This window comes from Procambarus clarkii, chromosome 82 (genome assembly GCF_040958095.1).
Source record: "Procambarus clarkii isolate CNS0578487 chromosome 82, FALCON_Pclarkii_2.0, whole genome shotgun sequence".
Taxonomy (NCBI): Eukaryota; Metazoa; Arthropoda; class Malacostraca; order Decapoda; family Cambaridae; genus Procambarus; species Procambarus clarkii.
The window spans coordinates 6,992,209-7,014,804 of NC_091231.1; the positions used below are offsets into that span (position 1 = coordinate 6,992,209).

Consider the following 22,596-nt stretch of genomic DNA (forward strand, 5'->3'; position numbering starts at 1 on the left):
AAGTTATCTGCAATATGGAAGGAAGGAAGTGTTGAATGGCCCCAGTTTAGAGTAGATGTTCTGCCATAAGCACAAAGAGAATACTCAATAGCTATCAGAAGCCCCACTAATTTTCAACCTTCTTCCAACCAATGCAAGAAATATTGCCAAAACAAAGGTACAACTTTTCAAGATGGAATTACATAGGTTCCTGCAGGAAGTGCCAGATTAACCGAGTTGTGATGGCTATGTGGACCTGTGGTTTACTGCCAGCAGCAACATATTCATTGCTATCACCAGAAGAACCTGACAGTGAAAGCATATGTACTCTTGACCACCACAGGCAAATAGTGTTGGGCATTTCTACCACCAGACAACAAAACTCCTAACAAGTGGAGCCAAAGAGTTCAAGCTTATTCCCCACAAACATGAAAGAAGAGGTATCTACCTTTATCACATTTCCATGCACAAAGAAGTGCATATTTATGCAAGTAACTGAAATTTACTCAATATACTCGTATATTGAACTTTCTGGTATTTACTACATTTCCACTTCAACCATTTTCTCATCAAACTTTGAACCAAATTATTACTTTCATTTGATAATTAAATCTATTTATTCTTCTAGCATGAACAGATGTACTCCAATTGTTCTTAAGAGGTGAGCCTTTTTCTTTCCATATAATCTTTGTTTCAAGCATGGAGTTAGTCTTCCAAACTTGATAAGGTAGCATGTATAAATATCAAAATGTTTATTAAAAGATTCTACATCCCCTGTCTCAAATTCAAAGCTACAGCATTTAAATACAATACAAAAATAATAAAAATCTTAATTAACTTCATTTTAACTATATAGCTTGGGAAGAAAAGAAATTAACAATAATGATTCATTAACCTATATGCCTTTTACCAAAAAAATATACTGAAAATTTTATAGTTAAGATAATATTTTTTAACAACATACCCAGTACCTTGCTGCAAAAATAATGGTTTAGTCTCCAGCAGAGGTATAGTATTCACTTATTTCTACATAGGAAACATAAAAATGCAGAAAATGCTACTGCAGCTCTTTAGGAAGTCATACATTCCTAATTCAAAAAAAATATATATAATACTCACATGTTGGCATTTATTACATATGGCAAGCACCACTCACCTGTTCTCATTTTCTCTCTCAAAACTCAGCAAATTCAGCACACGACCCCAATAAATAGTGTCCAAAGGAACAATTTTGTGTGCCTAATGATGAAAATATTTGAGACTGCCATGTGGTATTTCTATTTCACTACTTCTCATACTTCAAAAATAATTTTTTGGTCTAACAAAGACAAGTCATATCTTTAGTGCGAGATGGTCTACAATCCCTTGTTTGGTGCAAAAAAAAATTATTTTGGTGTTAATAATTATTATCACAAAAATATAATGACATACTATTTAGCATCTATATCTTTGACTATATACTCTTGCATATTCTATATACAATTTTATTATTTGTAATATTGGCTTTATTTAGGATTAAATCATTCATAGCAACTACCAATCAAGAGAGGAATACTGTGATATTTATATTAAGGTTGTCAAGCACTTTTTATGATTAAACTATTATGTTATCAAACAAGGAATGTTTAGCACAAAAATTATGACCCAAAGACCCCAGTAAAAAAAAAAGTGCACACACACGATGGAACTAACAAATGTTTTAAAGACTAGTTTGGAAATTTAATATTTATTACCGATACAACAATATTTACGATTGTTTAAGGGCTCTCACATATCTCCAGCTGTTGTTTTGAATACCGTATCTCAATTGAAACACAATAAACATTAAGCATTAAATCATCCCAGAAAGTAAGAGTACTGTAATTTTAAACATTTATGCAGTACCACTTAAATCTGTTTATAGAAAACTTGCAATTGAAAAATATTAAATGAAAATGGGCTTTATTATAAACTAAATGATTTGCATGTTACATCAATTTAACTTCTCTTACCCAGTGACAAATAACTTGGGACGAGAATTGTTCTCAGACAAAGTGTTTCAGTTTGCATAATGTGCTGTAGGGCCATGAAGACAAGTGGGTATTTGTTTATCTGATACAAACCCTAAGCCAGCAAACAGAGCAGAAATTAACTCCCAAAATACATAATTGGGTAATGCCATTATCCAAAGCAAATATATTGTTTTTTCTGGGTCATTAAATATTTATAATAAAACTTCTCAATGCAGTCAACTACACTACATATATTAACCACTGCACTGCGCAAAGCGCCTTTAGGCGCTCAGAGAGTTGTGCTTTTTGTTTTTTAATTTGGCTATATTTTAATGTTTTTTAATGTTTTCATTACTATTTGTGTTTTGAAATGGAAATAGTTGACTTTGGAAACATTTTAACATTAAATTTACCTGAACATTTGTAAAAATAACAAAAATATGTCCTTGACAATTGCACCAAGACGTTTTTGCCGAAAATAGGTGAGCAGTGCAAGGAATTCTCCCACATTCTCCCGTCCCTGCATATCTCACGATACAAACACTATTATTAAATAAATATTCGTTCACTTCTCTTAATTTATGGTCTATTAATAACATATAACACTGCCTATCAACGTGCAGCATACAGTAGTACCTTCGTTTATGATTCTAATTCGTTACTGAAGACTCTTGTTGGTCTATGGAAGATGGTGAGGAGGGCGGGGGAAGGAGAGGTGTTAGTGTCTGGAAGGGAAGTCTCCTTCCATTATAACATCAGGCACTGAGGATTTTTCTGGGGTACACACTCTCTCCTACATTTTGCAAGCATACCACTAGGACCTGGTTGTGGCTCACTGCTTGGTTTGTTTAGCTAAAAACTTGTCTACTGACACTTGGTTTTTTCCTACATTTTAACACTCGGCTGTAGCGAGACATCACATTGTCTTTAAAAGGTTAATGCAATGGCCTGTTACAGCTTTATTTGGGTGACACTTTTCAGCAAAACTTTGCAGTTCTTCCCATACTGCACACATTTTCATAATGTGGAAGGGACATCAACAACCCGCATATCATTTTCATGTTTACAAATGATCTCGTTTTTCCTCTATTGTCATCGTCACAACAATTTTCTTAGATTGAACTTTACCACTGACTTTCTTGGGACCCATAGCGTGATATATAAAAACTTTTATATTCAGAAACCAAAACAGTACAAAAGCAATGAAATTCTTTACAAATAATTCAAGCGTGACCGTCACTGGGTGGGTAGGCAGGATATACTAGTAAACAATCGCATCACATCCCAGCAACCCGTGCTCGTTCGACCCAAACATGTATCAACAGACGGCGTATTCAAAGGAAACCGTTGTACACCAATTCAAATTTTACAATGAATTTGACATTGTGTACCAAAAAATTCATACTCTAGTCGTACACCAAGGTACCACTGTATTTTGATTAAAGTCCTTTTAATGACTGGCAAAAATAATATGCAGTCAAAAACTTATAGTAATATAATAAGACAATGTATGTTGGTCATTAAAACTATGTATAATCACTAAAAGAGGTAAGTAGTGTGCATTTCAAGTGAATTTGATGGTACTTGCAATTCCATGAATAAGATGGGGAAAAAAATTGAAGCATATCATTATCAATAGATACTGCCTACTGTAATCTAATATTAATAGCCATATTATAGGTGCCTAAAATTTTATTTGTTATATTGTACTGTATATATAATGAAAGCTGCCACTTTCATTATATATACCAAGATTCATAGAATGAGCAAACAAATCTATTTGTGCCTGAACTAGTGCACAAACACGAAAGTACAGATCGGGCTGACTAGGGTTAGGTTCACAAGCAAGGCATATTGTTTAGTCTGTCTTCCACCTCGAGGATGTGTGAAGGTAGTGTTATTTCAAATTGCCCTCAGCATGAATACATGCCCTCTCCAATCCCACTGTTTTTAAACAGTGAAAACAAAACATTTCCAGAGTACCTCTATGAGGAACAAATATTTAGCAAGTGCTTTGATTAGAATTAAGAACAAAAGACGGTACTATCTACTGAGAGAGATAAAAGTGCCGATAATTGTGGCTGCTATAATACACTTCGGCACCTAATTATCTCGTAGAACAGTGCCTTTTTGTACCATAAATGATTAATTTACCTAAACTAATAATGTGATTAATATTTAATAAAGCTGTATAGCCTTGTATTTGGAAACAAAAACAAGTAGATAAAAATGAAAGGAAATAAATTCTAATTCAAGACAAAACAGCCACCAAGAATGACACTGGGCTTACAAAACAACAATGCAACCAAATACCTAGTGAACGCGTTTACAAAAATATTAAACAAAAGGCAGTGCATATATTGATAACCATCTGATCAATATTTTTGCATGCATCTGGGTGTAGCAAGTTTGACTAGCCTATATGGTGCAGCAACATAAAACATAAGCCAAATTTTAAGGTTTTTAACACTTGCGCCCCATATTGTTATATCATGGGTTTTACCCATATTGTTATCCAAATGAATGACCATCTTAAAGATAGAAAATTAGTATAAATGTTTTATCTATTTGCAAAAAAAAGGGTTAGACTTTCATAAAAAATTTAGAAATTAATGTTCTTCAGTACAATATAGACAAATAATATTGGATAAACATAACTGGGTGCGAGGCATCGCTGATTTTACAACAAAGATTTGTAAACATTGATTTGGTATCCAACTGTGTGGAAATTATTAGTATCAAGCATAGAAAATTAAAATTTATAACCCATTTCATTTGTGATACGAGTCACCACAACAAATAATGTTTAAAGAAACTGGTATTTTAAATTTTGGATCAAATGATACTGTAACGCATCAGAACAAGCGAATGTAGAGGATGTTGTGAATGTAATGCGGGGAAAAGTACGGGGAGGGTACACCATAAGGTAGTAAGTACCAGTGATTCTTAACCCATTTATTGCAGAACCATTTTATCAGCACTGTCCCACACCTAGTTGAAACACAGCCAAAATATTAACTAATTAAATACACTTTTGGCGTGAAAATATTTTTTCCCAGTTGTGCCAAGAAAATTTTTAGTGTGATTTTAAGAAAAAATATGGCCAAAGTACATCAAACCAGGCTAACATGGAAATTTCTTCAACTATTTCACTAAGAACCTTCCATTTGTTAAATTTTTTGACAAAATTATTTCTAGAGTCTGCTTATCCAACAATGACCGATGACACAAGGTCTAAGATAAAAATCTTTGCAGCAGGATGGGGATTAAATCAGCATCCTGGGTAATCTCAGACATGTGCCTTAACCAGTGGATCACGATATACTAAGTTATATAACCTGGGATCTGCCAGAACCCACTAGGAGTCCGGAAGCACAGAGTTGATAGGCAATACAAAGTTCTAAACACTACCTCCACACCGGTGTAGGTAATTGAGTTCTCCACCAGACACACACTTTAAATACACAACGAAATCTCAATAATGTGGATTTGTTCTCGATGGTTCCCTGTCCCACTCGAAAGATTTTCTCAAATATCCCATTATGATGATTTTATTGTGTACGTGTGGTCCTATACCCTACCTACTAACCTTGCTGAATCTACTATTTTATTTTTTTTTTAAACTTTACTGATGATTGAATTATCATATCTGCTCTTCAAATTAGGGATGGAGCCAACAACATAGCAACTACTTTCAGCTAACATAATTTTATCTTAATTCTTCCAAAATTCTGTACACATCAATGTTTCTTAATATTGTATCTAGTGTCCTTCCATTTTGTTTGGGGAATACAGAAAAAAAAATGTTCTTTTGCAACTTTCTCCAACCCACACTTTCTTCTATCTTCAATCTTAAGAAACTTCAAGAATCTCTCTACGTGTCAACTGCCTCAGTTCCAAGACCTACAGCTACTTTTTTTGAACCGAGTGACCCATATCACTGCTGCACAATATAAAATTTCTGCTACACAAATGCAATAAGCCTTTATTGCAATATCTATGAACAGTACTTCAATGCTTACAGTTATTCTAAAGTCTAGTTCATTATATTGCTGTTGCAGACTAAATAACAGCTGTCATTCCTTCCATTTTCACTCTGAACAAAAAATTTTCCACATTAAATTCCATTATCAATTGTTCACTTCAGTTGCTCCACCAATTCAGATCATACTGAAGGAAACTACAATGTCCAATATCCATAATTTATTTGAGATCTTTTGTATTATCTACAAACATGTTGATGTAACTATTCTTTTAGACAGATCACCTGACAAAGACTATAAACACTGCAGCTAGCACAAATCCCTATGGCACCCCACTAGATACCTCCCTCCACTGTTATCACTTTCCTCAAGTACCCTAATTTTTCTGTTAAAAAAATCTTTCATTCATTTAAGTGGTTTTCCTTGCATGTCTCCCAGGTGTTCCAGCTTCCAAACAAGACTTGTTGACAGTATTTGTCAAGTCGAGGAATATTCCAACCACTCATCCAGCTCATTCCTGCATTATTTCAATTACTCTGCCATAGCTCAGCAGATTTGATAGCCAGCACTTCAGACTCACCTGCTTACTGTTTGCTTGATGCTTCCAAATTATGCTTCAAGTTTAAATTTTTACCTACACTCATAGCACTGCAAAACCCTTCACTCTGAATCTATTCTGCGCTTCTTGAACAGTGCATTTTCTTCCAACTGATAACACTTCTTTATCAGGCAAAAACTGCCAAGGCAATTACTCAACGAAGGACTGGCTGCTCCAATGTGAACGAAAATAGGCATCACCCAGGCGGGGCTTAATTAAACAAGTATTTTTGTTTTTTATCACTCATCTATCAAGTAATTCTCCTGTTAATGGGAGACCATTAACAAACATGCTCCAAAATACCTGCCCATGTCATTAAGCAAGATATTTAGATGTCACTCTGGAGAGCTCTGCAGATAACCTTCCAGCTCAGAGGTGTGTATGCGTATATTTATTTATTTGTGATAATTCAAAACTAGTGATGGGGAAAGTGGTATCTACCATGACAGTACTTCTGACTGCACAAAATATTTTACATATGAAAACCACCATCCACTGATAACTGAACAGTAACCGATAACTTTCAAATTCTGTCATCAAGGATTTCAGATTTTTTTTATTACCAGTAATGGTGGCTGACCTTGGAGGCATATTTTCATCCAAAGTGAGAGAGAAGAGCAAACTATTGTGTGTGTGCACCCCACCCACCATAACCTCACCCCCCCCCTCCCCGAGTTTAAACACATCACAGCTTACCTGTTCACGTTTAGCAGCCTTTTCCTCCTTCTCCCGACGGCGAACCTCCAGAAGAAACTCATCAAATAAACTCTCCCTCTCTCGCATCTTCTCTATGTTACGGAAACGATCGTCCTTGCTGTATTTGGCTGCAAAATCGCTAAATGATGACTTCCCATTGAGTCCAGCCTCCTCCAGTAGTTTACGAAACTCATCCTTTCGCTCCTTCAGCTTGTTTCGCTTCTCTCGACGTTCCTCCTCTGCACGCTCTTTTACATACCTGTCAATAACAAAAATTCAATACATTACAATTTGAATAATCACACACTTGAATACAAACACATTTAAAGGACATGCAAGGAACAACCCATCCTTGAGGGAATGACTCAGGAGCACTGGGCCCAACAGCTTCCAAATATTTAAAACCCCTTATAACCACTGCACTCTGCTCATGACAAGTGGTGTGATTTTTGTAATTTTGCAATATTTAAATGTTTTTTTAAATGTTTATTTTTTCACTGATTAGAAATGACACTTGTTGAGTTTGGAAATTTTGAAATTTTTTTCATTAAAAATCTCAGTTAATGCCAATAATTCAATAACTGCATCACATGAAACAAATGTGCAATAAAGGGATTCACGGAACACCAAAAGAAATCTCCAGTTAGCTGTTAAAAGGAGAAGCAATTACGGGGGCTTCGTATCGAGACCACATTATATTGCCGTTTCTTATTTCCTTTATAATTGTTTAACTAGGATTATTAGTCAGTTATTAACCAACTTCGTGTCCCATATACAGTAATGATATTTGCAATGAAATCAACACAATATATCTATGGGGAAATGTGTGCATCTTGGGTGACTTGGTAACTTTCAATTCCACAGCCCTTCTTTGAAGATTTTCTCATTCTTCAAATGAACTAACTGGTTACAAACCCTCACGGTGCAATCATTTACTCATCCCCCCTCCCCTTAAATTTGTGTATATTTGACAAAAAAATAAATATATGGAATTTAAAATCAATATATCAATATTGATATATTGATTTTTGCAAATATTGCAAATTCAACTTTTCCCGACTGTTGCATATTCAGACAAATTCTTTGCCGCTGACTCATCACACAAGTGCATAGGAGCAACATACCACCAACTGTGGCTCAAAACCAATGAAAACAAATGTCCTGCTGGAAAGCTAGGGACCAGAACCAAATCATTCGGGTAAACAAATCATTGGAAAATACTACAATTTCCAAAAAATACAAACTTTCGTAATATATAAAAAAAATGCCTAAGCCAGGACCTTAAGTTGGAGGGTGTATAAACAGGTGTTCGGGTTAGTGTTGCATGAGGGAACAGAGAGCTTATGAGTGCGGGTAGCTGGGGTGTAGGTGCATGAACTTATCTTTCGTATTTACATCTAGCTCAAGTTTTTGAGCCTGGTACAGTTATACTGTACTCTGCACTGAAAATTTGGCTTGTTACCAATTTCTTCTCCAATCTGATTTTCCTGAATTGGAATCATTCCCTCTATCCACTGCATCATTTCTCCTCTGTATATTTTTAAGTTGTGATAACCTCGCCCCTAGTCATCCTCATTTCTAGCCTACCCTTTTGTTCAAGTCTCCAAGCTCTGGTATCAATTCTTGTAATATATCTCAAAATAGTTTTTGTGCTACTGATGCATCTGGATTTCTTTCTTAGGTTTATGAATATTTTCCATTGTCAATTTGCTCATGTTATGGGTGTTACTCTATTCATAATTACCTCGTGTGTGAGAATGAGTAGCATTCTCTATTCTGCCTAAAGAAATTTGGGGACAGCTTGCTTTGGGGGGACAAGCCTCACTGAGCATAACTTACCTTCTTCATGCTTGTGTTCTTCGGTTACCAAGTTTGTCTCCTATCCAGAACACAATCATATTTCAAATTTTGTCCAGTACTTTACAGGGCATACACATAAGTGATACTGATCTGTAGTATAGGACCTTTTTCAGGAATATTGGCATCACACAATGTATCATTTCAGATAGCACACCCATTTTCTGAGTAGCAGTATAGCCTCAAGTTAATGGGTAACAAGATCTGTGTCTTTCAGTTGCCCTGACAATATCTGGTGTGATCCTACTGCCTTGCTTATGTAAAATTCATAGTTTCTTTATTTCAGTTACTACTGAAACACATATTACAGGAATACTTCTGCCAATCAAGTCACAAGTACCAGATCTCCTTTATGATTTGATCATGAGATAAAATGAAACTTCCAATTTAGTGTAATTACCTATCTATACTTCTGTTAACTATAGGTCAAGTTCACCCCCCACCCCTTTCTACTGGTACTTGCCTCAGGGCAAACCATTGGACTTATCCTTGCTAGAGCTGCATTTTGTATGACTGCAATAACTTTCCATATGTACAGTACAGTGGGACATCAATTTACAAATGCCCATACTTACAAATTTTTTGAGTTACAACCCCAATTTCACTGGAAAATTTCACTTAGACTTACAACCTACGCCTCGACTTGCGACTTTGTTGATGCATGTATAGGTCGACGGAGCTCGTGGTTCCTGGTGGTACAGGCAACCCCTTTTGCTTTAGTTTACCAGACCGCCCGCTTTGTGATAATGCACTTGAAGTCTTCGTAAAGAATTTCATTGTTTTTGTGCTTTTTTGCTTTTTGAACATAAAAGTAATTATTATATATCACGCCATGGGTCCCAAGAAAGTCAGTGGCAAGGTTCAACCTAAGAAAACACATGTGAGGATGACCATAGAGGAAAAACAAGAGATCATTCATAAATATGAAGATGGTGTGCGGGTTGTTGATCTAGCTAAACGGTACAACAAATCTGTCGACGATATCCACTGTACTTGCTAAGAAAACGGACATTGCAAAGTGGCAAAAGGCAAATCAATACACCTTTTATAGGGAAAATGTAGGAAAACGAGTTTTTCCCAAATAACATAGGAAAAACAGGTCTATGGAAAGGTTCTTTGTGATAAAAACGAGCAGTCACAACCAAGTCCTAGTGGTATGCAGGCAAAACGTGGGAAAGAATGTATCCCAGAGAAGTCATCACTGCCTGATGATACAATGGAAAGGGACTCCCCCTCCAAACAGTAACACCTCTCCCCTCCCCCCATCTTCCATACGCCAACAAGAGTCGTCAATAAAGGTAAGCTATAACTTGTACATACTATAGTACAAAATGTGTGTATTATATACGAAATGTATTTTGAAGTTAATATTTTTTTAGGAGTGTGGAACGGATTAATTCAATTTACAATATTTCTCATGGGAAAATTTGTTTCAAGTTATGAATTTTGGAGTTACGACCCGTCTCTGGGAATAGATTAAATTCGTAAAAGGAGGTACCACTGTATTTTGAAGGATTCCTTGCTTATGTTTGCTAGTATGTAATGTATATGCTACAGATTTTCTGATAAATGCATTTGGTTTTACATCTTCCATTCCTTAATTTCCCTTCTTGATTTCTGTAGCTGCCCTTCTCAAAGTATTAAATTATACTGTACTGTACTGCCTTTCTGGTCTTCTCACTTGAACCTCTTTATTTTATATTTTTAAGGATTTGTCCACCCATACCTGCAGCTTGTCTAGGTCCTCCTCTAGCAATGTATAGCCCTCTTTAATCATTACCCTTCTCATCAGCTTTGTACTGCATCACCAAAATACTTCTAGGAGTTTGACAAAAAACTATACATGCACTATTCCAATCTAATATGTTCCCAGTTATTCCCCAGCCTGCTTTTCAAACTAATACATTTGGACATTATTGTTGGGTATTGTCAAGGGCTTTTTGGAAATCTAGAAAGCAGAAATCCATCCACAATATTTTGGTGACTCATAGAACTAATGAGATTTGTAACAGGAAAACATCTCCCCAATAAAATCTCTAAATATAATATGAATGATGGTAGAAACTACAGTAAAGAATTTATATTTTGTATACTATCACAGAAATGAAGCGCGCACAGCACAATATGCCATTATCAATACTTTAACCAACAAGTGGCTATTATAAAAACTGGCCACATCTACGACAAGAAAAATCTGCAAAAAGACTTCTTATAAAATGATATAGTTGCACAAAAGAAATTTTCTGACTGAGATGTAAGAGGAAGTTGGGTCATTGTGTTAAAATTTACCTATTATGAGGTTCAATTCTAAGAAATATTTTGAGTTTCTACAGTATCTAATATCTTCATATAGATTTTTTTAAGGAAAAATATATGTTATTACCGTAGTGTAGTTACAGGATGAAAGCTACACTTGGGGTGTCCCACTCCCAATATTCTGTCATATGACGCTTTGAAACTACCGTACTGACAGTTTTGGCCTCCATGGCGCTCACGCTTAATTAACTTGCTCCAACCATCAACCACTCTGTTGCAGAGAACTTGTAGTATACACTGGGGTATACTCCAAGGGTATTATTTGCAACTAAGACAACTGTGATTATCTCCTGGCATCAAGATATACATTTGAAAATTTGGGAACAACTACACTTATTAGTTTTTATTTCACTCCCCCACCCACACATGAATTTTAGAACTGTTCTACAACTGTCACGAAAAGGTTGCATGGTCTAATATCAATATTCCTTACATTACAATACTGCACATAAATCATCCGTTTCAAGTGAATATCCAAAGGCGTTATCACAGTCACCAGAAATTTAAGACCTATTATTTTTCTCTAAACTGGATCCCATTGTGGGATACCTACTTAGAGACCCTCACGATGATAGTACATTAACAAATAAATTGCAAGGGTGATCAATGGAAAATATTTAAGTCATTAAACTATTTATTTCTTACATTTTAATACAGACACAAATTAACTTTTCAAGCTACGTTATTAGAGAGAGACGATGAAACATTTACTAGTATTGTATTCACATACGATTATCACTTAGCACTCCTCTTGTGCTTACACATATGCACTCGTCCAAAGGGCTTTACAGGGCTTTATATATAATACCAATGCTGATAGATTCTTTAACAGAATGAACATGTGTATCAAAGCACTGGTGCCGTGATCGCTCACACATGCACAAATGCATATACAAACCATGCCTGTATCATTTCCTCATCCACCACACACCACTGTGGCTGATCATGGGATAGAGAAGTGGTTATGTATTCCTTTATGCCCTCTTTGCACCTATTATCTCTAGTGCAATCTGAATTATTACCGTTTCAACATATACACCAATCTTCAGAAAAGTCTGAAATGATCACTCGCCAAGTTCAATGAATGCATTGAGCACATACCAAATATATATATGAAATAAATTTTCTGATTTTTTTCTTTTTTCTTTTTTTCTTTTTTTTACACTTAATAACGATTGTGAAGATGGAATGAGAGTGTACTAACCATAGTAGCTTGTAACTGTACATTCAATAATGGGAGGATGAGAAGACTAACATCCACCTGATCAACTTGGCATGCAGGATGGAAGCATCAGAAGTTATCTCACCAGCCCACTGTGGTTATGTGGAGAGGACATACTTGCATAATCCATAGAAGCAATGCTCCCTCTTCCACACTTAAATTCAGGCTTGAGAGAGTGAGGAACAAAGGAGTACAAGCTGTGAGCTCAGACCTCAAGCATCACAGCCATATCCTCTGGAAGACAGTACAGTTCTTAGAAAAATCAGCTTTTGGCATTATAACACCCTACCTTGCTTCAGACATGCAAGATCCAATTAAGAGTACACCAGGATGATGTAGGTCTCCCCTTGTGTCTAGTCCCTGCGGCATGAATATCATCACCACAAGATCACGGATGACTTTTCTTAATCAAAGCCTTTCTGGACATTGCAATAGTGTGTGGTTGTAGTGCTTCTACTTCTTTCCTTAAGGGGACATTAGTGCAGCAAAAGAAATTACACACATTTCTACACCATTAAGTGATACCCCCATCACATATGATATCGCTCATCATTCAACTACAGGCACTCAATAACTATGCCAATTCTCTCTATACGGCTAGATTGCATATAAAAATACGACTGGCATACTTCAAACCAAAGTAGTCAAGATTTCTCACACTGTGAATCGCTATCACATTCAAAACGAAGTCATATTTTTTTTAGTCCTTTGCTTCAATTATTGCTGCATTAGGACAGGCTTTGCCCTACCAGGATCACCTGGGAGATGTGTGGTGTCACCCTTGTGTCAAAAGGATGGTTGCCCTTGAGACCCGCTTGACCAACTAAGGGGGAATCAGTAGGTACCTTCTCTTCCATGGAGATAAGGGGTGGATGATTGTCACAAAAGCTGGTAAACACATTGAACATAAGAGGCTTCTGGTACTACTACAACATACCAATGAGGCACTTTTTGGGCTTCCCTTTCACATCAATTAAATTAGAAAATGAGTAGCCCACCACTGTACATAGTACCTGCATTACAAGCAGACTGAGTTCTCTTAAATCTGTCTTTTCTTTGTTACTCATCTCAAAGCAAATCTGGATTTTCATTATTTTCTAATAAAAGCTTCACAAGGTGGGGGTCTCCACAGTGGCGTTGCAAATATAAGGACTTTCATGACGTATATTTCCCTGTAGTCAGTTTTAACTACATCCACCTGCAGGTCCTCCATTATTTTTATTTTGTTTACTTTTCCAGTATTCTTACTATTATGCACCATCCTTCAGACATCTTAACTCCACTTCCAAAACTTAATTAGCTCACAATTGCTGGGACTGAATTCTAGGAAAAACTTATCAGACACTAACTTCTTGTTTAGGTCCTCCACCATTGAGCAATCTACTAGAAGCAACCCTGACCAGACCCTAAGCCTTATGCATCCCCACTTTCCAATTATCTCCACACTAATACTGGTGGCCAGTTTAGTATCATACCTTCCCACCCATTTCTTAATTTTGCATATTGATCTTTTAATTGAGACCAAAGATTTTAAGCAGCATAAGACGATGCAATCCATCCAGGCCTTCCCTATATTCTGCCATATTTTGGCAACTTGTTTAACTTAACAGGTTCCTTATGCTTGACTTGTCCCTTCTAAACCAATGCTGCTATCAGTTATAATTTGTTTTCTCCAGATATGCCACAATGACTAATAATTATTTCAGTATTTTGCAGACGATGTAAAAACACCGGTTTCCAATTAATATTTATATTTAGATCGATTTGGTCTTGGAGTCTTGCTTACTTTCGCATGTCAACGAGAGCTCTCCCCTTGCTTGGCATAGCAACTGTTATTATTACACCATGTTAAAATTGAAGGTCTCATCCAGTATGTAGTCAGCATTTGTCAAAGATAAGTAAGCTAGCTTAGTCAGTTCCAGTAATCTGGCAGTATTTGGTGACCTCACTTGGCTATTATTAACCCAGAGGGTTTTTTTTTGTCTATCTCCTACTTGATAAGTGTGGTCATGTTATATCTCGTGAAACAATCTGGATTACGAATTGCCCTGGAACATTTCCTGCTATCATGCTGTAAGAAGACCTCTGAACTTTCTTTGTCACTTGTCCATAAAATCGTACCCATGCCGAGTCACAGCCTCCAGGTTCAACGCTCCCTCAATTGGGAACTCAAAATCTGGTTGAAGACTCTTGGTGCATTCCTCGATAACAGTGATGGAGGACGAAAAGAAACTAATATCTTACAGTGAAAAAGCTATCATCTTGAAGCATCCAATAAAAGCATGATGTCTAAATCATCAGTTCATAATCATAAGTAGCACAGGGTGTTTAATCATCCTAGGTATGTCAGGAAACATCCTAGGTATACTGATATACCTAGGAACTGCCCCATCTGATATACCCAATTTGTTTCTACCTTGGGCTTAGCAAAACTTGGTACGACTCCAAAATCATTTGAGTAGTGTCATCATGTCACATACTTGCTCAGCCTGCAGTGTCTTATACCTTGTTGCGGCTGCATCTCTCACGTTACTTACCGACTGTAACAGATATTACATATTGTTGTTACCAGCCACTTCAAAACCTGCCTGTGATTATTGAGTCAGATAATGGCTTATGTCACTTGTAACATCTTCACACATAATCACACTAAACCCAGTTCCAAAGTGTTTCACTTGTCCTCTGGCTCATTCTCTTACCAAGATTGCAATTATTTATTTGAACAATTTTGTGTTTAGGGTTTTCTAATGATTCAACAGTCATCATTTGCACAGCAGGAGTGGGGAGGAGGGGCAGTTGCCTGCTTTGGAAAATCCACAAATTGGTGATTTTTGATCAAATTGATCACTCCTTTTGATTTAAATGTGATAATAAATAACGGGACATTTTGAATTCAAAATATAAAAAACACGATCATTACAGCTTTTCGTTTTTAAACTATATAGCAGTATTAATAGCAACATAATGCCTTAGCCTCCAAGAGGGCAATTAACAGATTCACATATAATGGGGTCTCCAAAGTTCTCATTTTTTTGTATCTGGATATACTATACGAAACCTGTACTTACCCACTATTACAAAGACTGCTACTTTCATATATATGTGGTGTTACAAAATATTTGTGCACAACTGAGATTTCAATGTGGCTGATTCTCACTGTCCCTGTCAGTAGTATTCTTGAGCTTCAGTAAATAAGTATCAAAAGAAGAACACCAAGCCATGACTATTTAGCAAGGTCTGTGGCGCGGCACATTCAATGGGCCCTAAATATCACTCGGGATGCAAGGATGAAAGCAAAAAGACAAGTACATCAAAGGCACTGGGATTCACCAAGGATTCATCAAGTAACCCAGGTGAAATATTGGAAAGCAAGACTTGTAATAAATTTGAAAACCAGGACATTCCACGAGAAGGTGCGTAACTAAGCAGGAATTCATGAAAAAAGTGGATAAACTGTGGATTATTTCAGAAGTTTATCAAGAAAACTACTATTAATAATGACCGATAAAGAAGAGTGATACACCAGTGCCCAGGAAGAGGCAATTCATTATGCTAAAAACTAAGCTAGAGATAATCAATTATAAGCAAGGAAAAATGCCAACAAAATTCTGTATATTCAGAGACTGAAGCATGGGAGAAAATATCAATGCTGGTGTAATCTTTTCATAGCCAAGATAAATTAAAAATCGCATCTAGTTAATTTTCCGCAACACTTCGCCACATCCGGACAGAAATCTGGGTAACTGGCAATTTGGCAGGATAACACAGACTGGCACACAGTCTAAGCCAAGTCTGGATAATTTTCTAGCAAAACTTGGACATATCACGACAGAAATCCAGACAACCAGAGATTAGGTTATGTAAATTTTAAGAATTACGCATTCCAAGATCTACAGTATCACACAAAAAGGCAAACTACTACAAGGTATGCTGAAGTTTCTCTTCTAAATTATATTTTTTATATATAATGTATGTGGAAATTCAAATTATATTGGATGTGGTACAAAAAATTGCAAATTTGGTAAGTTTTGGACTTCCCCTGAAAGAATTCTGCTTATCCGATGAGGGGGATCCTTCCCATATAGTCCGGACAAGTGAGCTTAGATAGTACTACCTGCATAACACCAAGATGAATAAATTCACTTGATACAATTTATCTAGCCCAAGAGCTAGATCTTACTCCCTGTATGCAAAATTAAGCCAGTATTTCTGCTACCGAGTGAGAGAGATCGCATGGTGCAAAAGACTAATGCCATAAAATTAACATTGCAATGGAATGCTTTCTTTCTCCGCTCATGATATACAAATGTGCTAAAAGGAATAACACCTTTTATTTCACAACGTAATTTTTGTTTATAAAATCTCAGCACAACTAACACTTGCACGGCCTCCATCTAAACTCTGGAAATGTATATTTTCTGTAGCAGCTTTCAAAGTTGATACCATTTCCTGCCTTCATGAAACATGGAATTCCTGCTGCCTTGTCTCCTGGACTCAGTCTGCAGCATACCAGTACTGGTTATAGTTAATTTCCCATCATTATATACTAACTAGTGTGAGGATGACTAGAGTCAGTCACAGGATGCCCCAGACTAAGTGAGGCAGGTAAAGCAGACCCAGGGTTCCCAGGATAGCACGAGGCAATGTCAACCAAGAATGTTGCTAGGAAAAGCCAACATCCCTGGAGTGGGTGATTTACAGGACTGAATATTGACAAGAAATGGTGAAAGATAATGAAATATTTTGCTCTTTTTTGTTTGTGTGATAAAAGAATATGTAATGTACTTATACCTATTTCTATATATATCTACTTTAATACAACAACATAGATGACAACTTACTTCTCGAACACCTGTTTCCTCTCTCGCGATGTTAGTAGAAGGTAACGGGAATCAAAAACAATTTTGGACAGCTCCTTCTCCCATGAGCTAAACGCAGAAACCTGTTAATGCAAATTAATGAAAATCACTACAAATTTACTGATACATTAAATGCTCATAATTTCATTACTATAAACATAATATACATCACATTACATAGTAAGGCACCCACCGACATTACAGTGAGAACACTACCTGCAATTCAAAGATCTAAATTATCAAAATATTCAAAAGAATCCCGATTACTGGACAACATTTTCCATCATCTGAAGATGTACTCTGATGTAGGCAACACTGTTTATAAGCAACCACCTTGCTTCTACAGACTTCAATTTGTGCTACATGTGTGCCGTGTAAGAGCTACCCTATTAACAAAGTTCCCCCTTGCTGTTTCTCATTGATCAAAACCCTGTGCATTACCAGTAGCTTTATATAATACCCAATTACTTTACCCTTTATGTAACTACTAATTTGTCCAATGTATTGTCTATCGTATAAAAATAATTATTATAATGAGTACCTAGAATGCACAGTGGCACTGGTGCTTTGAATTTGCAGATCATTACACAACATACAGAATGATGGAATGATATTTCTTAAATCAAATTGACAAAGCCGAAGAAAACATTCTTTAAGCCTGAGGCATTAGATTAGTTCATTAAAAGTTGTTCAATGTCAACCAATATTTTTGGACTAGTTGTATATGAAAAGGGCTGCAATTCTTCCAAGTTTCAGTAATGCAGCCTAAAAAGAGGGGAAGATTAACCTTTTTTTTTTTTCAACAAATATTACACATTTTCAAGTGTGTATATACAACCATATGTTTCAGATATAATCATTCTATGACACTTTTTTGACACATTAGCATATAATAAAGGATCTGAAGTTTGGGATTTTCCAAAACATATTTAGTTTTCCTAATACAAATAGCCAAAGCCCCCCCCCCCCCCAAAAAATGCAAATGTAACATGTTTATTGCTATTATAAAATCAATAAATGAAATTAGGAAAAAATGCTGACTACAGATTTTAGAGACATACACTCTACATATTAGGTGTAAGTTTCATGTAAATTGGATAAAAAATTTAAGAGTTATATGAATGTTTATGTTACTTGAAATAAGTAAAAAATAAAGTCTAAGGGGCTGCCATCTGTGGCCGAGGTTGACATCAACCAATTTCCTGACCCCCTTGGCACCGTTACAGATAGGCTTACGTGCTGTCAGGTGTATAAATTTCATGCAAATCGTCCGATAAACAAATAAAAATAAAATTGAAAAAAAAAAATTTTTTAACTATTTTTTTGTAATAAGACTAATTATAATTTTTTTTTAATATATGCTATTGTGATAACCGAGTCGTAGACATGATTTCAGTTGACACTTGTGTTTTATAATCGTTTTTGACCATTTTGGAAAATTGTTGACACCTAATTCAATATTTTTCTTCTCCCTTAATATTTATGCTATGATGCTGAGACTTGACCAGATGAAATCCTTTTCATATACAACTGTTGACATTGAACAACTTTCAAAAAACTAATGCAAACCATTGGCCCCTTAAGAGCACTGTACTCCTGTTCATAATGAAAACACACTCTACAAAGTTTAATATTAATACAAGCTACTCTCACTCACCCCCTTCTCTGCCAATAGATCTCGAAACTGTTTCATACGAATTTCCAGAGGAACAATTGCTCGTTCCCGTGCAGCTTTAACTTCGGCTTCAATTGCAGCCTCCTTCCCAATATCTATCCGTTTAACCTCTTCCTTCACATGCTGCTGTCAAAGTAAAAACAATAATTAAAATATAGGTTCTATAAATACCAATAGCCAAGATATAAACAATGCACACATTTTACATATACAGCTTACAGCAAAGTTCCTATCTACAGTACTGTATTTGTGCATTTCCATGCCTTGAATTTGGCAACACAGAATTGTCATTTTTACACATTTTATCATACCACCATCTTTACTGATACATTTATACTGGCTAGTACAGTCTCTGGTACAGTATTACCAAAGGTCATTTTCTCCGACAATTGCTTTAAACTGTTTCAAGACTGCCTCCAAGGGGATACATAGCTAAATAATAGGGATACCTCTAGTACTGTACCAACACATGCGGTGTTCTCTAGATATTGCACACTGCAAAATGGTGAAAAATCACGTCAAAACTATAAGGTATCCGTATTAAGGGTATATTAGAATGGCAGTGGACAGTAAATAAACTGGTAGAATCAGAGCCTTGTGGCCTAACATGCCCCTAGGAAAAGAAGCTCACTTAGTCTGTCTCATATCCTTTAGCCAGAGGAGGAGCTTCACAAGTCACATTCAACTGCCCTCCGAATCACAGTAGCAGGTATTAGCGGTCGAATAAAACCTTGGATACTGTGAGGAATATTGAGAGGCAGTAAGTTGCTGACTCTGCTCAACAATTATATGGAAAACTACCTAGGCAATAACTCAAAAGTTTATAACAGCAGCAGAAAATAACTAAGTAGTTGATATGCCTGTAAACCACAACCTTCTAGAGTGTCAATGAGTCTGGCCTCATATTAATAAACCTTTAATTACCATGACTAGCAAGACAAAACCAATAAAATGTAAAAAAAAAAAACTTCAAGAATTTCAAGTAAACAGAATGAATAATGAAAAAAATATTGACAGAAGAATTAATAAAGAAAAAAAATACCTGCATTATGCATATAATAAGTTTGGGAGATGCAGAAACCAAAATGGAATTAAAAAATAACATTTTGCAATGTTCTCAGATCAAATGGTAAGTACATCCAACTAAACCAAAAATAAATTGCTTAGAATAAGAATACTAAACCAACCAACCACAGGACGAGAGGACCTAACCTCTTGACATCACTTTCAAGCAATTATTGACCAGAATCAATAAAAACAGCAGAGTCCTAGAATGACATTTAAACAAATTAACAAATATACATAAATATTTTACACTAATAATTGTTGGGTGTGGCGTAGCAGTAGTAGGAACTGTCGTCGTCGTAGTTGTCAAAGGTGGATCTGTGCGCGGTTTTTTGGACAGAGGTTCGTCCTTAGAAGGTTCTTCAGCTTTGTTCTTCAGTCCAACAACTTCTGCAGGTGGATTATTGACCATTTTGTCAACATCGGCTCTATCTAGCAAATCGGGTGGTTTCTCCCAAACAGATGTTCTGGGAAAATAAACATTAAGTAACAACAGTTAAAATACTAGATTAAAATTTCTTTTGCATAAAATGCATTTAACCATATTCTACCACCATTGAGTTACCAAGACCAAGCCAGTACCACCAAAAAAATATCATATTTTACATTTTTAGAGAAAAGGAAGTATTAATATGTTCACAAAATCTTTGTTTATATATATTAAGCATGTCTTAAGAAACATATTGCTTTTTGTAAGAGAACAAAGAAATAGGTGATAAATATTAACCATTTAACCAAATTAAAATTCCCACACATGAAATTAAAAGTGTGGGTTGGGTTATTTGTTTCAGCTACGTTACTAACATTCTCTACTCTAACTTAACTTATTTAATATGAACTAGTTACACATTACACAATTTGTATGCCTGAACGTTATTCTGATTGATTAATTCATCAAACCAATGACACAAAGTTCTTAAATTCATTGAAACCAAGATAGAAAGACTCACTTCGTTGTAGGATTATAGAAGAAGACTCTGCCATCACCAGTCCACACCACACACCAAGGGGTGCCCGACACCGGTTGAGATGATACTGGCCGACTGAGGTCTTGTTGATTTTTTTGTTCATCTGTTTCACCATCCTGTACAACATTAACAGTCTTTGAAACAGATACATTTAATGGGACAAAATCATCTAATTTACTAAGGGTTCTTATATGTACATAATATAATTGCCTCAAAAATATAATTAAAACTGTCATTGAACACAACATTGAGAAACTGAATAATAATTGATAGGGCAGACAGACTAAGGTTTTCTTAAAAGCACACAAGAATCCCGAAGGCAATAATAAATCCACGTAATTATTACTTGGAAAGAGAAAAACAAATAGCGTAACAAGCAACCAAAACAAGCAACAATACAAGATATTCAACTTACTTTGGAGTCATCATTATCGACTTCCATTGATGTATTTTTGTCATCTGGAGAAGCTGAACCTTCTCCATTCACTTTTGTAGAATTACTTTCTTGTTGAGATTCAGTCTCTGTGCCAGGTGCTCCCGGTCCAGAGCTAACAGATAATGTAATACCCTGAGCAAGTGCTAATCTTGCAGCTGAAAGATATTACAAAAAATTAAGTATTTTTCAATTACTCAATTCCACTACAAGTATATATTTACACTAGTACATAGTATTCATAATAGACCAGTATAGAAAAATATCTGCTCAAAGTGTCTTGCATATGAACAATTACTTTGCATTTCGATCAAAATCTAACATCAATGTATGACCTACTGCATAAACAACTCAACACATTTTAAGTTACCTTCTAAATCTTTCATGGCTTGAGGCTTTTCCCACACAGATTCTTGTGTTTTAGAATTATAATAATAATTTCTACCGTCAGGAGCTTTGTGCTCTGTCCAGTGAGCGGCAAGCGCAACCATTTCCGGATCTAAATTGGAATCGTCTACCGTAGAAGAAGGAGCTCCTTGAGTCACCACTGTTGTACTGCTGGCAACAACAACACCACTGTTTGTTGTGTTCACCATGCTGTCACTACTCTGGCCACCGCTGCTGGTAACGCCAGGAACAACATTGCTGCTCTGCTCACGAACCAAAACAAAACCAATACATGAGTGCTCTAATTTATTTTCTCCTCTGAAGAGCTTTAGCAAGAATATAATGGCAAGTGTATATCCTTTGAATTCACAGTTTTAATGCAAATATTTACAAACTATACTTCAATATTCTTTGCAGCTGTTGGTTGCACTCCAGTGTATTGCAACCACGAGACTTTCCTTACACTAATATACTGTACATGAATCTTTAAAACATTTCCCAGATATATAATTTAGAAAACAAATAAATAAAAATAAAAATGTGCTTGATTGTACCCAATCAAGAGTG

At 35.9% G+C, this 22,596-nt stretch overlaps 1 protein-coding gene across 15 annotated transcripts in view; it reads right to left on the bottom strand.

Moving 5' to 3' along the window:
* The window catches only part of LOC123764339 (transcription elongation regulator 1), a 55,311-nt gene that overhangs the window by 14,861 nt on the left and 17,854 nt on the right, over positions 1 to 22,596 (bottom strand). For 10 of the 15 annotated variants that reach the window (XM_069316053.1, XM_069316050.1, XM_045751976.2 and 7 more), the window contains 7 exons: positions 22,013 to 22,292; positions 21,625 to 21,800; positions 21,192 to 21,325; positions 20,492 to 20,708; positions 19,159 to 19,302; positions 17,484 to 17,584; positions 7,248 to 7,506 (listed from right to left, as the gene is read on the bottom strand). In XM_069316053.1, coding sequence (XP_069172154.1) covers positions 7,248 to 7,506; positions 17,484 to 17,584; positions 19,159 to 19,302; positions 20,492 to 20,708; positions 21,192 to 21,325; positions 21,625 to 21,800; positions 22,013 to 22,292 — 1,311 coding nt within the window. The remainder of the gene's footprint in view (positions 1 to 7,247; positions 7,507 to 17,483; positions 17,585 to 19,158; positions 19,303 to 20,491; positions 20,709 to 21,191; positions 21,326 to 21,624; positions 21,801 to 22,012; positions 22,293 to 22,596) is intronic. The other 5 variants (XM_069316051.1, XM_045751970.2, XM_069316048.1 and 2 more) reach the window with 1 other exon arrangement.